Source organism: Diachasmimorpha longicaudata, chromosome 5, assembly GCF_034640455.1.
Source record: "Diachasmimorpha longicaudata isolate KC_UGA_2023 chromosome 5, iyDiaLong2, whole genome shotgun sequence".
NCBI lineage: Eukaryota > Metazoa > Arthropoda > Insecta > Hymenoptera > Braconidae > Diachasmimorpha > Diachasmimorpha longicaudata.
The window spans coordinates 9980992-9998852 of NC_087229.1; the positions used below are offsets into that span (position 1 = coordinate 9980992).

The 17861-nt window shown below is 39.1% G+C and overlaps 4 protein-coding genes across 20 annotated transcripts in view; 2 read left to right on the top strand and 2 right to left on the bottom strand.

Moving 5' to 3' along the window:
• LOC135163006 (bromodomain adjacent to zinc finger domain protein 2B) overlaps positions 1-17861 on the bottom strand; it is a 47554-nt gene that overhangs the window by 28783 nt on the left and 910 nt on the right. For 7 of the 17 annotated variants that reach the window (XM_064122092.1, XM_064122087.1, XM_064122091.1 and 4 more), the window contains exons 1-2: positions 10319-10674; positions 973-1030 (exon numbers count right to left, since the gene is read on the bottom strand). The gene's annotated coding sequence lies outside the window, so the exon portion shown is untranslated. Of the gene's footprint in view, positions 1-972; positions 1031-10318; positions 10676-17861 lie in introns of those variants that run through there. The other 10 variants (XM_064122083.1, XM_064122089.1, XM_064122085.1 and 7 more) reach the window with 4 other exon arrangements.
• LOC135162259 (small nuclear ribonucleoprotein F) lies at positions 13170-13951 on the top strand. The gene is made up of 2 exons (XM_064120499.1): positions 13170-13332; positions 13604-13951. The coding sequence occupies exon 2, from the start codon at positions 13628-13630 to the stop codon at positions 13892-13894; it is 267 nt and encodes an 88-aa protein (XP_063976569.1). The 5' UTR covers positions 13170-13332; positions 13604-13627; the 3' UTR covers positions 13895-13951.
• LOC135162258 (uncharacterized protein) lies at positions 13905-15133 on the bottom strand. Its single transcript, XM_064120498.1, has 3 exons — positions 14755-15133; positions 14151-14481; positions 13905-14081 (listed from the first exon to the last, which is right to left on the bottom strand). Exons 1-2 carry the CDS (start codon positions 14772-14774, stop codon positions 14169-14171), a joined length of 333 nt encoding a protein of 110 aa, XP_063976568.1. The 5' UTR covers positions 14775-15133; the 3' UTR covers positions 13905-14081; positions 14151-14168.
• Positions 15643-17760, top strand: LOC135163030 (odorant receptor 94b-like). The gene is made up of 5 exons (XM_064122153.1): positions 15643-16078; positions 16329-16727; positions 16807-17011; positions 17151-17306; positions 17533-17760. The coding sequence occupies exons 1-5, from the start codon at positions 15723-15725 to the stop codon at positions 17587-17589; spliced, it is 1173 nt and encodes a 390-aa protein (XP_063978223.1). The 5' UTR covers positions 15643-15722; the 3' UTR covers positions 17590-17760.

The following is a 17861-nucleotide window of genomic DNA, read 5'->3' on the forward strand; positions in this document are numbered from 1 at the left end:
TCTTGGGTGCCTCATTCTCGTTAAATGCTTCATTCTCGATGCAGCATCTCGCTGGATGCGCAACTCCACGAGAACAAAGCTCATCGGCCATTGCAGGAGAATCCTCCCATAGTGGGAGCCATGTATCTGCTCCAGTCGTACACAATTTTGAATTTTAACAGAACTGATAACGTTCGGTGAAATGTTGACTCTAATTTTCGGTGGACTTTAAATTCCAGGAAAATGAGGTGCAAAAAAATCGGCAAAATTTATTTATACAGTTTACGTACGGATATCCTACACGACTCTCGTTTAAAGATTTAAATATTCTTATGAGGATTACTTATCTGTATAAATTTCTACGTCAACTTTTTTTCTTGTGCAAAAAATGTCTCAACGTTCCGAATTATCTGATAAGTTCCCCTGTCATGTTCTGCTCGAGATGTCAATTTCATTGTAGACGTCACATTTAAAGGGATTGTCAGATTTAAAAATACAAGAAAGTGTCCTGGGTCACGAGAGGTCATAACGATTGCTATCAAAATGACCATGAAATTCTAATCACCAATGAATAAATGGCCATCCTCTCCGAAAACCGTATTCCTCCCCGTATTTCAAAATTTTTCCTTCTACAACTGCACTCCACACAACCCAAGAATGAAGGCAGCTGTACAGAATAACTTCGGTGCAGCGGGTGAGACGCTCGATATTTCACGCGGTCGCCCGGTAATATATAGATGAAAAAGAGGGTAGAGGGGTAAGAAGTGGAGACGAACGCGTCGTTCCTCGTAACGCCGACGCGGTGGTCCGTGTGGCTCACTTCGATTCATTTCCAACATCGGTGAGAGGATATACAAAACTTACTTGTACGATTTCCATTTCACCGGATGAAAGCCCCCGAGGCCAAAATCAACATCAAAGATATCTCATTGGTGTGACCCACATATTTTTATTCTTCTATAACCGATGAAAAATTAAAACCCATCCACTTACTTCGTCAATTGAATTCATCACACGGTGGAAATCCTGCGGAATTCTGGCATTTTTCAATCTGCAACAAATACAAATAATAACTTATTATTGATCTGTTAATTAATGGAGATAAGACGGCACATGATTTAAAAATTAATCGTCGATTTTTAACTTTTCTGAACTCATTCACACCTTTGAGTCTTTTCATTACAATTTTTCTGTGAACAATTTATTTTTCTCCATTTTTATAGAGTTATGATCCTTTAGGGGCTCTTTGAAATGCAACGAAATAGGAAGTGCTCAACCGCAAACTATATTTATGTAATTCGAAATGGGTTATTCCTGTGGAGGCGTGTGACGCCGGGAAAATCACCAGCATTCGTTATTTATCTGTGCATAATGCCCGGGGGCACGAGACACGACTGCTTACGCACCTGTCGCATATGCTCGTGGCCAGTCTCGGACTATCTCACGCTCCGGACAAGAAAGAATGAGGTGACAAACTGCACTCGAGCAGCATCATTTTCCCCTGGTGTAAATCAATCCAAAATTTTTTCATTCCTATCGTCGCCAGACCGTCTTGCTCAAGTTGTGTAATTAATAGAGATGAGGTCTATCCGTTCGAGTAAATATAGGGTTAAACACCTCTTGAATTAATGAACACAGCGAAATATTGAGTAAAAGATATGAAGCCCTCAATTCGCTCACCGATTGAGGAAAATAATTTCATTTTAATCCTCAGTAACTTCAGGTGAGATTCAACGTTTTTTCGAGGCCTTAAAAAAATTTTCAAGTGACACGTGACTACTGCCAATCCCATCATACGTTCAGGGGAACTCACCATTGAGGAAGGTTCATTTTAATTGTCAACTCTAGTTGATATCATTGGTCATTCATCTATTGACCCCCTGACCTAGACCGCAGATTCGTGCTAACACCTTGCGTTGTACATCAGCATCATAAAGAATGATTAGAAAATAAAATCACTCGATCGATTGTTTCTTTTTCTCTCTTTTTTTCAATGAAAGACAGCAAGTTTCCATTGTCCCCGGCCCTCGGTGAAAAAAAAAACTTGACTTGACGTACGTCGGTTATAACGCGTTCAAAGAGTAGATCAATAAAGCCACCTTCAACTACACACGCATCTACAATCACCAACTTATGCTTTCTACTTGCACCTAACCCCCTTTCTCGGCTTCTCAATCTGTATACGAAAACGTTATGGCTGGCCCCCGTGCGCGCTCAACTGCCGGTGCCAACCCCTCCTTCAACTGGTCTTTCATTTTCCCTCTTCTTTCAATTTACCGTATATTCTCGTACTGTTACAAAGTCTCAGTGTCATAAATAAATGGATAGGGCAACGAGATTCGTAGTAAATTAGTTTTTGTGAGGATTTTTATCTTATTTCAGTCACACTTTGGAATTATATAGGAGATAATTACAGATTTAAATCACTTTTACAACTTTTATTGTTGATTCGTCATTAAAAGCCATTAAAGCATTAATTTAAGGACTTTTATTATTTTTTAATCACCTTCATTTGGTGTTTCTTGAAAGGTACATTATGCATGTATATAATATATATTTAATTTTCGTATGTAAATCCTCTTCTCGAAGGACAACAGAAGTATTTTGTTGAGCCGTTTTTCTTTTTGCTCCGAAAAATCGTAAAAACGACAATCATTCACAGGCTATAGGTGAAAAAAAATATTTGCAATATAGGACTATTAATATTCCATATTGCGTTTCCTCCGCGGTGGATAAACCTAGTTATACATCGAGATTCGATCCATCTAGTTACTTGTTAGATAACCCACTTCGAAACCTCATGAATAAGAAGATCGAGAAATGCATGGATTTGTGGCTCGTGTTGCAGGGCGACGGCATCACCAACAATTTTATTTTCGTCGGTGAGCGAATGCGGGTATACCTCGTTCAATAAAACGAGATTCCGCGATGTTATCGCGTATGAATATTTTTATATTTCCCCGGCCCTTTCCAATGGAGTAACAATGAAGAGTCATAAAATCGTAGAAAAAAAATTGTCTTAAGAGTTTGAAATGATTCACATCCACCGGATACTAAAACTATCAAAATATTCAAACAGAAAAAATTCAACTTAGAAAATTTTCAAGATCTCGACATTTAACAATCACGAGGATAGAGGTTGAATTGAAAATATTTTTACACTCCTTGTTTGCTTCATTGGTCTGAGAATTTTTATTTCATATCTTGTTGCTACCCGTCCCCACGGGTTAATTTGTCTTGGTGCAGTCATTTCGTGCTCGTGTCGAGATGTTGAATATTCTCTTAAACGTAAAAAAGTGGAAGTACTCGAGTTGATTCGAGAATATTAAAGTTTAAATGCTGTCAACTCAAGGATAGGAAACAGTGGAATCGAAGTAACAGACTTTGATCGTTAATATCTCCGGAACAAGTGATGCGATTTCCCCGAGTCAGAACTCATTTTAAAGCTCAGGAAAATATCTTGAAAATGAAGGAAAAAGTTGAAGGATTTCACTCTAATGTTGTTGAGCGATTGAAGATTGAATAGAACTGGATTTAGCGAGTCTCGTATTAAGAAATTTTCTTTGCATGAGTGCAAGGATTTTTTTTTTCACCGAGGGAGTTGGATGAATACCTTGGACAACCATTAAGACACATGTCATTGCCCCCTCTCTCCATTTATATCCCCACTGTTGTTACGGCGTCACATATACGTGTAATCGATCACTTCGATAACGCAGAGACGATGAACGACCAGCTTGACAGTAAATAATAATCAAATTCAACGAGAGAAATGAAATAACTGTTGCACAAGCCGGATTCCGTCGGTAATAGGATGGAATAGAAAATTCCTGAGACATATCTAATTAGTTATCGCAAAATATTAAAGACTATTCATTTCAAAATATTCAAAATGGGCACTGCGAGTGTCCCATTGAGTTGATACTGAGGCAAATTATGCCCTGCCAAATAATCCACAAGTTTCATCAGCAGCACTCGATAATTGTTCCGGCTGATGAAAAAAAAAATTGAGTAGTCCAGCTACAGTGAATATCCCAGTTCTATGCAGATTGTCTTGCTACACGCACGAGAAATTCCATTTACGGCATTGATCAACCATCATATATAGTGAGCCGCAAGGAAATGCTCGTGTCAGTGCAACATCGAGACTGAATCATCGGTACTGCACCAGTGAATCACACGCACCGTTCTCCATACCACGAGACCTGAAGTTTCACCAACTCCATTGCAACACGCAATCAGCCTTTTTCAGAGTCGTATGTGTTACAATAAATTAAGTAAATAAATATGCCAATTGGGAGAATCAAGATGGCTGCATAAAATCAGAAAAATATTCACTTCTGCAAACTGTGCAATTTTTAATCATCTCTACCTGAAGATCAGCTGAGTGAGATTGAAAAATTAATTCTCGTATTGGAAGTGTTTTTTTGAGTTTCAAAATGTGACCTGATTCGTCCGAATTGCACCAGTTGGCAAGCATATATTAATGGCTTAAGGAGGTCCTTTCCAGTTTTGTTGAATTTAACACGGGTATTAAATTAAATCGTCCCTCTCCAGAGGGACATTTTATATTCAATTAACGGCGGCATTGAAAGACAGAGATATTCAAGTTTTCGTTATAATTTCCTGTTCTTTCAATGACATCATCAGCAGTATATCATGCCACATTCCTAAACCGGAAAAATTACTTTCAACTTGATAACAGTGTTTGAATTAAGGGACAATTCTCTCATCTGACCAAGATATTTTACAATACCATAGCGCTGATAATATTAACGGAAATGATTTAATATTTTCTCGGAAACTGTTTCACCGATTGCGTTGAAATTTTGCAAACTCCCCATTAGGACCCCCACTGAGAGAAATATCAATGGTAATTTCGACTACAAGGAAATTATCGGCTGTCATACTTCAAGACCTTCGAATCTATTGGATAATTTCTCAATTGTTTCCTTGTATAACAACCAGAAGACTAAATTTATGAAAAGAGAGAGGCAAGTGTAGGTGGAAAACGACCCCTACAGTCCCAAAGAAATAAATTAATTCAAATTGAATTGAACCACTCAATCTCCAATTAATTGGTGATCCTGAAGGTGACGTTTACGTCATTCCCTTCAGAAATGATCCCCAAACATCGCAATTTTAACGTTCAAGACCATTGTACCCGGCTTCCAATCAAGATCGCAGAATGTAATAATGGAAAATCGACGGAGGAGATGATGTTTCTATTCCGAAGCAATAGTAATAAACCTCGCACCAATAATTCTCTCCCCGAGCCCAGTGTCGTCCTCATCGTCGTTGACTCGACATACGCGACTTTCTAGGAAGAAGCCACCGCCTGAGTTAAGCAGCCATAATCGCTTGTGGCTCTTTCTCAGCAACTCCGAGTATACACAAAAATGTAACCGTATAGGTGATGATGTTTCAACGTATGAGTGCTTGAATCTCTTGGTGGCGGGTTTGAAACTTGCACGACGCAGCAAAAAGAGACAGAGAGTAAAATGAATGCCCTAGCGATGCCCGAGTAAGAGTCTTCTTTGGCGTGTGGAATATAACTCAGGATGCTACAGTCATGGCAAGAGGATGAGGAGGGTAGGGGAGAGGACAGCGGCTATACGTGTACGTGTCTGCCTTACGTACACCGGTTTATAAGGTGACTGCACCAAGAGCCCCGGCTCCCAGGCTATTCCTCAGCCATTAATAGGAGTTTATTAATTTTTATTTTCCAACATATACCGTAGAGGCGAGTGATTATCCCGCATTATTTCAATTATTTGTCTCATCTCGATGGGAGATTTTTTTCCGGCCCTTCGATTCTAGGAGAAACATGATTCATTTTAATTAAATTAATGGATTTATTTTGCAAGATTGTAATGGAACATTGAGAATTTTTGTGAATTCATTCGCACGTAAATCCAATTTTTATTCGTATTTTTATGCAGATTGAATTAATTTTTTTGTAGGCAAATGGAATGAAGACCAGAATCCGTTCCAGAATCCCAGAGGACATAAATGAATTATCCCACATCATTATAATTATATCTCATTTTTGTCTCGATTTTATTCCATTAACTAATAATAGAAATGCCAATAACGCATTTATTTGATGAAATTAATAAAAAATATCAGTCACAGTAAACCAAGATTTTCATTCACATGGGCCAATCGTTCATTCGGGATAAATAAATTATTTATTCAATATAATTAAATGTCATTGGAGCGAATACACGATTTTCTGAATATTCGATGTAAATATTGCACCTAAAGAAGTTAATTTAATTCAAATGCATCATTTCTCCGTTTTTACAACGAAAAACAATAATTCCCAATGAATTTTCCGCATCCCTGGCAGCATAATTAATCGATTATTAACACGACCGGCATTTCGAAAATTCACGAGTTCATGGGGCTCCCTTCGTATCGTCCCACCCATACCCACTGTGTTGGCCGTCAGTTGCCAATGTGGTTACCCCTCTCATCTCTCTCGTCGGCGTCCCCCCCATTATATCTTGTCTGGTCCAGAGCAAACCGCCACGAAATATCTTCCGATGTTTCTGCCAGAACTCGAGTCGTTAAAATACTGTGGAATACTTGGGGTCCCACCGGGAAAAATTTAGGAATTGCCGACGAAATCAGGTACCTAGGAAATTACCATTCATTTGCTGAGAAAGGGCGGCTCATTATTTAATGAATGGCAAGTATTTTAATTACACAGATGAAATTCTTTCGTAACTAAAAAATTTGGAAGTAAAAATGAGATGAAGAATTTTACCGCATTGATTTGATCCAACACTATTATGAAAGGAGCAATAAATTTGATCTTAAGAGACGGACTTTATGAATTCGGTATTATTCGTCTCTTATTCGTAAAGGCGGTAATATTCTCCAAATGATGAGAATCTATTCAACATTGCACTTCTACTTGTGCTTTTGTCACTGTCGTCACTCTCATTTAAGCCATGATTATTATGTTCCAATGAGAGAAATAAATCATTTTCTCAAGCAATGAAAAATTACGAACGATTCATTTCCCTTCGCGATGTCTTCGGAAACTTTAGGAAGAAGGACAGAAAATATTTGAAAAGCGAATAGTTATCAAAATTACATAAATTATGGACGTCCCACTATTATCACTACGCAATAGAAAGAACTGATGGTTTTAAGCAGATAAAATGAAAAAAAAAATCTTCGATTTATTTTGATTTTTATGAGAATAGAAAGCCCAATGGTCAATTTTATTTCCTCTTTCTCGGTCATAACAATTTTCTGGCTGATGAGTTTTCTAATTAAACTACGTCATTGCGATTATAAATGCTCACATCAAAGTCATTTGTTGAGTGATCACTCGAGCCTAGCCAGCAATAAAATTATAACAAGTTTAGAAATCAATCAACTCTATTCCATTTTTAAAATTAGTTACTGATATTACGCTTTATCACTTTGAGTAATTGATCATATTGTGGAAAATTTCCAAGTCGAATTTTCATTGTTTGACTTTTCCCATAAACACTAGTCAAGAAATTTTATGTGTACCAAAAATCCTGTAACTACCCCAAAACAATTCCCGCTTGGTAACTACCCCTCCCCCCCTCCTGGTCGACGATCGAAAAACCCCCAGTCATGCAGAGGTGCGTACCTACCACCACCCCCCTTCTCACCCCATCCACAAACTATTACTCGAAATGCAGCGAAGCATTAGCCGCCTGCTTGTACCCGGTCGAGTCATAGAGCACCGACAATTTATACTCTCTCTCTGGGGCCCCCAGTGGGATCGATACGCACGACGATTATTTCGGGAGCATGCCGGCTCCCTCTTCTCTCTCTCTCTCTCTCTCACCCCTCACCCATACCCCCCGCCCACCCCCTGTACTTGCCCTCTCACTCTAGTTCCTCGAGTACGGACGTTGGAGACCCTTTTCATCCCCTGGGGACCGAGCAAGACAGAAAATGGAAACGCGACTGCGACGCCTCGATGAGCCGCTTCGAGGAACCCGCACCTCCCCTCATCGTAAAATCCCCTTCTCCGTTTGTTCTACTCTCTCTCTTTCCATCACTTGAAAAGAATAAAAAAAAAACGCAGCGAGGCTTTTTCGTACCGGTGAATCGATATCTATTGACGGGAGAAACACCCACACTACGTGGGCATTACTCTTTTAAGGTGTATGCGTCATCAGTGGGACATTTTCAAGTAAAAAACACAAAGGAATGATAATCTCGGGAAATGGGAAATTGTCTTCAAGGTGGAAAATATTGACTAGGGCCGATTCGTCTATGAGAAAATTTTCAGTAAATTTACCAGAATCTGACGGAAGTGGAGAAAGTTTAGATATTGAATTTTTTTCGGACTCATTCGGAGCAACAGAAAAGGTCAGAATGAAAATTTTATTACAACTTTTTTTATACGCAGTTTATGGAACAATTAACGGTGGGAAAAATGGAAAGATTGAATATTTGAGGGACGCAATGGGAAATTGAATATGTGGGCGTTTACTACATACGAATGATTAAGAAAAAAAAAATTCTCAGTGGAAAAAATAGAGGAACAAAAGTCGAGAAATATTTGTAAAATATAAAAATCAAAATGGGACGATCAATTTTACGTTTAGGATGTCATTCTCTTGAAAAATCCTTCATAACCACATATTTAATTTTCGCAAAATTTATTTTTATACCTTGTGTGATAAAAAAAAGAATTTTGTAACCTAGAAGACACTTACAAGAACGCGAAGATAAATTGGAACTGAACATGTAACTAAGTGTTACATATGTATCACCTAGAGACAAAAGTTTCCGCCATAACAAAATCAAAACGTGAGCATTGAAAATGAAGCTATTAATTTCTCCAAATTGACGTTAAATATAGTTTTTAGTTAATTACCATTAAAACCCGAACTATGCAACAGTTACTTCATTACTCTAATTATGTGCAATTATCAATTACTGCCCGGTAGGGGGCCCGCCGTCTGAACGTTATCAGAGTAATCGATTACACGTATTCATGACGCTTTAACAACAGTTGTAAAAAAAAAATAAGGGGAAAAAACAACAATGTCATTTGTCTCAACGGCTGATCGACGTATTAATTATGCAATCCCCTCGGGAAATGAAAAAATCATCGCGCTTATGCAAAGCCGAATGAATTAAAAATACAAAAATTATCGATTCAAGCATAACCAGGGTAAAGGGATGAAACGGATTCCCCTTAATCTCGAACAACTGAACAACGACAGAGTGAACTTCCCTATTTTGTTTTTCATTTTCAAAATATTATTGTACGTTTCAGAATGACGTTTGAGTCGTGAAAATCGCATCGTCCATTCAAAAGATATTAGCGATCAAACATCGTTCCTCAAATTTCACCATTTCCTACCCTTGAATTACCAACACTTAAACTTTAACATTCTCGAATCAAATTTAGTGCTTCGAGTTTTTTCGTGTGCGAGAATACTCGACAGTTAAACACAAGCACAGAACGAATTGGCCCGTGAGGACACGTACCAACAAGACACCTGAAATAAAAATCCCAAGAACAATGACATGAAGGATTCGCTGGCGCAACATTCGTTTCCATCCAATCTAGGGGTGTAAAAATATTTCTATGTCACGACAAAACTCTCCATCATTTCTAAAAATTTTTCACACGAGTATTGGCCCTTCAAGCCCACCTCCCCGCCCCTCAAACCCGCCAAGCTCCATGTACCCGGTTAAATAATTTCCCAGTGTCATCGTCATCCCCAAATACCAAACGAAAACGCATCAGATCGCCATGTCTCTCGCCGATGGCGATTAGTCACCCACAGTTCTGCCTATCTTCCCTACAACGAAACATCCTCCGATCGATTTCGCAAGCGCAAACGAGCCTCTCAACAAAAAAAAAACATGGAAAAAAAACCCATAAAGAAAAGGGAGAGATCGTGATCGCCTTGTGGCGATGAAAACGATCGAAAAAAAAAAGCCCAGAGTACCAATGAAATAAAAATGCCAAGACAGTTGAAATAAAACATTTCGCTGCGAAGAGCGAGGTTGGAAAAAGGGAGAGAGAAAGAGAGAGACTGGATTCCTTTTCCCGACAAAGGAAGAACCGTTGGGCGTTTGCGAACCGGTCACGCACCAACGCCACCGTTTGTGCCTTCTCAAATCCCCATAAAAGCTACATCCACAGTTCTATTCAACTCTTATCACCAGCCCAATCCATTTTTCACCCTTAAAAGCCCCAAAATTACAGCTCTGAGTCATTGCCAAGGCCCATTAATGTCCGTTAATTGGGGTCATTAACGGTAAAAAACAGTTGCAGCAAAACAATAAAGTCCCAAGGATCATGTAAATCATTGAAATTCACCTGACGTTGTGCTGATGCGTAGAAATACTCGATTATCTTCACGCAATGGTGCGCAGGTGTCACGGATTTACTCTTGAAAAAAAATCACAAATAATACATTCACAACACAAATTAAATCACAAAAAATTAATCCACAGCGAAAACACCAACTGAACTTCAATAAATCACACACGAGATAAATTAAATAATATAATTGTCCGGAGCACGAGTCGCAACTCCCCACTTGATTTCTCCCGTCTCACATGCAGTTGTAAATGTTTCTTTTTTTTATTATTTATTTATTCGTTATTTTAATTGCTGAGCGAGATGGTCACGTCCACACACCACGGCCGACGATGGCGGAATGAGCTGAGGCGACACTGGTGGCGTACCCACGAAACACTAGTCTCTCCGACTCACACGCCAGAAAACACGAAATCGTGGGCATTTTTATTTGGATATGTGTGAGTGGGGAAGAGGGAAGGGAGATGAGTAAGGGTACACCTGGATTCTACCTAACGGGTGTCCATTACGCTATTTCACTTTCGCCTCGACCTTGTACTTCAACCATTGTTTTTATTTTTCTTTTTTAAAAAAATTATTGTCTCGTTTGATTTCAGGCATTTGTTGGAGCATATGTGGGGGCTTCGGGGAGAATTTTCCCTGAAGGGATGAAGGGCAGGCAGACTGCGGAGCTCTCCCGGTTTTTTCGGGGGTGTTCATGAAGATTTTTCATAGAGTGCAATTTCCTATTGTGATTCATTCACAAATTCTACGGCAAATCGTGAATGACAATTACGTCATTCATCGTTTTTGTGAATATTTATTTACCGATAGTTTTTAACTGCATTAATTTGGTGAGTTGTATTTGTGGGATTATCATTTTAGCGTTCTCGCATTATTATTTTTTTTTATTTCGATCACAAGCAAGAGCCATTGTAAGCGTACGATGCCTCGGGGAAGAACACGAAGACAAATTACAAGAAATTACCAGAACCTTCAACAATGTGTTGAGCTCGATTTTTAAATCTATCTATTGGGTATCCATGAGGCTATTTCACGTTTGTCACTACCTCGTACTTCGCCCATTATTTATAAAAACTCTCTTTCATTTTCAAGTATTATTCACAGGGGTCGACAGGATTTTATTCAGCAATTTAAGTGCAGTGCTTCAATAAAAAAATGTCGATCCCTCCACGTTCTCCTGTGTTTTGATTGCTATTCATAAACATTTTTGATGGTCTGTAATTTCCCATTCCGATTCATTCACAAATTCCCCCGCGAATCTTGAATGAAAATTCCTCCATTCATCGGTTTTCTTGAATATTCATGTACCAAAGAAACCGGGGATTTTCATCTGCGGAATTCACCCCCAATCCTTCCAAAATTTTCAATCAAACGTCTCAGTGCATCTTAGCAAAATCGCCAGGGCCAGAGGAGCCCCCAAAAATCCCCCTGAAACAGTTTCTCGCATCTCACACAGACAAAATCCAATCCATCGTGGAAACCAAAGATGGCGAATGGCGTAAAAAATATATAAAGACAAATAAAAGACAAAGATTCGAGAGGACACGAGAAAGGCATGCGCAGGACTGAGTGAGAGCGGTGGTGAATAAGGACAGTGGTTCGACCGCGTTGCCTCAACGCGAATCGAGAGACCCATGCTCGCGAGATTGCCAGGGCGAAAAGAGAGGGCGGAGGAGGAGGGAAAGGCTAGTGTGCTGGGAGGGTTGAGGGGGAGAGGAGTAGGAAGCAGAGAAAAGAGAACTGAACATTCCCCTTTGTCGCTTTTGTCGCTTGTGTGGTGGATCTTGTGCATGTATATGCATGGAGACAAAAAATACACGCGTGCGATCGTACACATTTACTGATACATAACCTGCGCCAGCTGTACGACTCCCCCTGTTATCCCCTGCCACCTCGTCCTCCCCGTCGAGTGGGACGCAGTGCATGTAATGGATTTCGTTCGCACTGGAACTTATCCCGGGATGAACTTCTGGGAAATCGTGGGATTTTATGGATTTTGGGGAAAATCGATCGATGCGATTCAATGAAAAATCTTATTCGCGTGGGATTTATTCAATGGGGATTAGGGTAGGGTCGAGGGTTGATCTTGACGGGATGTTGAAGAAGTGGTCATTTTTATTTCATTATAATTTGGGAGGAATGAAACTGGAATTTTACTGCTGCGAATTGATTAGGAATTATGATATTCTGGGAGAATTACGTACTCTCACATATTCGTGATGAAGAACCGAGAAATCGTGGGAATATACGGGTATAGATATCGTGATTAAGATGGAGAGAATTGAATGCATGATTTTTTCTCACACGATTCGTTGATCGAGAATCACACGGTCGAAACAAATTCACTGGAACTGAATGATCCGTCATTTTGACCCATGTGATTTGACCCGAAGTTGAAAAGAGGCGCGAAGGTGAATGAAATGAAGTGTGAGAGGTTTTCCAGGGATAATTTACAGTTCCCTATAATATTACAATGTAAAAAAACTCATTTGGATATATTTATGTGTCCACGCTCTAGAAATGACTATGAACAACAGAAAAGTGCGTTCAGTAGAAAAGTTGAAAAGTCAAATTGATAGTTTGACCTAAAGACGGAGACAGTGGTTTGCACTCCCTAGCATTGTTATCCCACATTCGCAATTATGAATTATGGAACGAAAAATCCATAAAATGGGTTTTCAGTTGTAGATGGCGTCATGCGACGGCCTCCAAAAATTTCTGTTGTATCGACAGTGAAAATACTAGATACCCACTGTTAATAAGGATATTTTGTAAATAAAAAAATTATTTCCGTGCACAAATGTAAATTATTTCGGCTTCGGAAAATGAGATCGTTTTCAGTTCTGTACACAGACTGAATTAATTTTGATTTTTTAATGCCAATTTTCTCCATAGAATCGGCCATCTGTTTGTGAAAAAGGGAACTTATTGTACGGTACATGGAGCCTGACGCAACGCCGCCCAAACAATAAATAAAACGTATATTTTAATTATTATTAGGACTCCCAGTAAGTATGCTTAGAATATTTATGGTTACTTTAGAAATGAATAAACAAATAGTTAATAAAGACTTGACAAATAATCTTCTGCTGTCATATTTGGTAAATATATTCCAAAACGTTTTCCGGTGAAACATCCTAACCTCAACTATTGTTTACACGCACAAAAAAGAGGTTAAGTGGATCTTTTAATTCGATTTCTAGAAAATTAAATTTAATTAAATAATAAATTTCTCCGGAGCTAATGTCGCGTTTCCCCTCACGATGTCTATATTTTTAGGAAAAAAAATATCAATCAACAACAATGGCAGCGACAATGCCCATAAACCCCAAACCATTCCTCAATGGTCTTACTGGAAAGCCAGTAATGGTTAAACTCAAGTGGGGACACGAGTACAAAGGCTACCTAGTCTCTGTTGATGGATACATGAACCTCCAACTAGCCAACACCGAGGAACACGTCGACGGGGTGTGCACAGGGAACCTCGGTGAAGTGTTAATTCGTTGTAACAATGTCATGTACATAAGAGGGGTCGAGGAGGAGGACGAGGAGGGCGAGATGAAAGATTAAATTACGCTAATTTGTATTTAAATAATTCATTTGTAATAAAAATAACTCTTAAATCTATTTCCTTCTCCTCTGGTGTAATGAAAAATTTCTTATCCTGCAAACTGAACCTTCTGAAATAGGCAGTGTCTCCTCATTGAGCGATTGAACTTGGTGGAATCCAGTCTCATGTTAAAGTGTGAAAAATCCACTAAAAATAAAGAACACATTAAATTACACTCAGCAGATTTTGAGTTATTCAGAATGAAAGAAGACTTGCAGTGCATTGAGTTGATAATTATCTCGAAAGAGGAACATCTGTGACGATGGGTTTCGGTCTTCCTCGAAACGTCAGCTTCTTCGTGATCATCCCCTTGATCAGATACTTCAATTCTTCACCCTCATTTTTATTTTGTTCAAATACTGCCATTGGCTTCGCCAGAGATGTCTCCTTACCCTGAAGTATGTGCATTCCCAGAATCATTATGGGAACACCAGTCTTGGTGTAGTGAAGATCACCCATGAACTGGCCACTCTCTGGGTCTGAGGAGGCAGCCTCCAGGTCCCCTTGCAACTCGATTATTGCGTACTGCGTCCATTTGTCGTGGGCTCTGACAATAAAATTGGAAGTTATTTTTTAAGATAGAGAGCATAAAATGTTTAACTCGAAGAATCTACTTTGCTTTGAATAGTCCTTTATTCTGAGTGCATCATAAAAATTGTAAGAATGAAAATTAAAGAACATGGAAATATGTGGAGTAAAATATTTTATGATACTCTCGAAAAAACAGCATTCGACATCTGCATAATACAATAATCCTATCCTTTAAACAATTCAATGTTTCCATTTCTATTGTAATTCTTATTTGTATTGAAAAACTAACCTGGCTATAGGGACGATCATCTTCTAGCGGGAAAGTGAAGAGTGAGACCCTACAGTGGGTACTGAAATATTGTTCTTGGCTTCTTCTGCAGTGCGAGAGAGACGAGAACATATGAAGCTCTTTGTGACGTACAGTCTCAGTAAAAACTTAATTAAATCACTTCGATGTTGTCGGCGTGGGGATATTACAATTCCGATAAACACAAATAAATAGCACTTTACACTTTTCAACAATTTTTTTTAGTGGAAAAAAATCCACTAAAAGGGAAAAACATAAAACTTATAGAATTTGTCGTAAAAATTGAAAATCTTTTCGACTGATGAGTGAAAACGATTGAATTTCACTCAGAATGTCTTACTCTGTGAAGTCCCACTCAAGATTGTCGTAACATGTTATTTATTTTCCGCATTGCCCATCTCATTAAAAAATCATCATGCAAAGAGACTTTTTATCTGCACGATTTTTTCAATTTATTCCGTATTGAAAACCTTCCCACAATAAATTATTCATTTCAATTCGGGGTAAGATATCCATTTTCCAGACTACGAATAGAAAATCTCAATATAAAAATGATTTTTAAATTCAGCCAGATATTCCGGGCCAAACGGGAAAATTAAAGAAAAATTTCAACTCCATTATTTCAAATGAATAACTTCAACTTAATCCGCAGCACCAAAAACTCATTCGAAATGTTTCTTTCGCAAAAAAAATATTAACCCTCATTCATAAATGACCAGCCCTCTACTGCCAATTCGCCTCATGCAGATTAAAAATTCAAATACCCGTCTTTCCCAAACACTCCATATTAAATTATTAAAGCGCTAGTGGCCGGGACATGCGGCAATTCCCGATAATAATTTATTCATACGAATGACTTTATTTCCGCGATTTTCGCATCAGTTTGTCGTTGGCTCTCCCATGAAGATCATCCTGGGACAACGCCTCCACCACTACTTCATTACCTCCAAATGCTGCCGTATAGCATTGCCCTCCTACGTCTCTGGGGTGTCTGGGTACCTCAGGAGTGGTGGCCCACATGGAGAAAAAAATTATACCCAGCGTACACCGTTTTCGTTATATGTTTTGTTTACGCAAACACTTTGTCGCAGATAATCGAGCTTTTCACAACGTACGAGACTGTCAAGGGTTTCATCAACAAATCGTTTATACTTCTCTCGACAATCGCTGGAAGTGTCAAAGGTGCCCACTGTATTCTACACAGACAGGAGTTTATAAATCTGGCGAAAACTCTGGAGTCCTACCCGTGTCGACCGGAGACACTCGAGGAAGAGGCAATTCAACGAGAATTCAATAAAAAGATTAAGTAAAATTGACAGATTGAGTAGATAGGATTAAACTATGACATTATTACTTTTGATCGAAACTATTCAATTAAGAAAAATTAACTGATTTGAGCCTTCGAAATTATTTCTGCAATTAAGTGGCCAAAAGAGGTGGGGATAAAATCCCGAACTGAAGTATTTGGATTATTTAAACCGCAATAACATTCGTTCAAAAATATTCGACTATTCAGTTCTGTGGGATTTTCCTATTTTACAAAATTGTTATTGCAGACACATGAACAGACGTTACATCACCATGCATCTATTTACAATAACAACATTAACAATTGCGAGTATTCTTCGCGACGTCCCCAAAGGCGAGCTCTACTACAAGGCCTGGATCCCCTTCGACTACACATCCCCGCCTCGCTTCTGGTCCGCCTACATTCATCAAGTTATCGCCCATTATTTCGATCTCTGCATGCACGCCGGATACGATACCCTAGCGCCGGGGATGATGATCCATGCTTGCGCTCAATTCGCGATCCTGGGGCATCGTTTCCGGATCCTTCCCCAGCGCATAAAGGAACAACTGCGGGAGTCCGCGGACATCAATGAGTGCCATGAGTTCAAGGCTTTGGAAACGAAAAAACTGACCGCTTGTGTCAGACATCATCTCCAAATATTTGAGTTGTGTAAATTGCGCTTTACGTAAATGGTAATTATCTGTAATTATTGGACCATTCATACTAATTGCTGATTACGATAGGTTCGCTAAGACGAATAATAACATATTTAGCGGCATGATATTCATGCAGTACACGGTGAGCTCCTTGGTACTCTGCATGAGCACTTTACGATTATCTCAGATACACGCCTTCAGTCCGACACTTCTCTCCATCTTCTTGTACTTCTTGAGCATGATTGTGCAGATATTCATGCCGTGCTTTGCAGGAAATCAAATCACGATTGCCGTGAGTAGTTTTTTTATGAGAAAAAGCACGAGGTTGAGCGCTTTCGACGGGAGTTTATGAGTAAATACGTGAAAATAGTCTAGATGAGCCGCGGAATTCAGTCGATTACGGAGTGTAATCCTGAGCCGTATATTTTCAGAGTGAAAGACTTTGCAACGACATTTACAGCATGGACTGGACAATCTTAAGTACTTCAACCAAACGAAGTTTAGCCATGATAATAGCTAGGGCTCAGAAACCCCTGAAATTCACCAGTGGATATATCCTGACTCTATCGATAGACTCGTTCAACAGTGTAAGTAATCCTCGTCCCGAAAATTTTATTGCATTCTAGATCCGGGATTTTTTAGGGTCTGACGACGGGTTGGTAAGATCCTTTTCCCTCTAGGCCCTCAGGCCCAAAAAAAATCAGGAAAATGTAGAAACTGATTTTAGCTACTCTCAAGTAGATAAAATAAATTATTTTATCGGGGTTTATTTTCTCAGGCCGTTACTTTCCCTCATCGGAAAATTTGTTGCAGGTTGTGAAGACATCCTATTCAGCGTTCAACGTACTCCACGGTTCCTCCGACTTTTAAACTCAACGGCTGCTACGGCTAGGACGGCAATGGTTTCCAATGTAAAACCGAAATAGAGAAAATAGAGGACATAGTTATCCAAAATAAATATCAGATTAATAGTTCTGCCTTTCCCAGTCAAGACAAAGAAGAGGATTAAAAATTGGATTCTTCGAAGATGAAGAAAAGGAGAATCCATATGCGAGAGCGAACCCTAAATTTTTTTAAGCCTGAAAAAGCTAAAAACTTGCCAAGAACTTTCGCTACCCTCCCGAAAATTAAATAAGGCAATT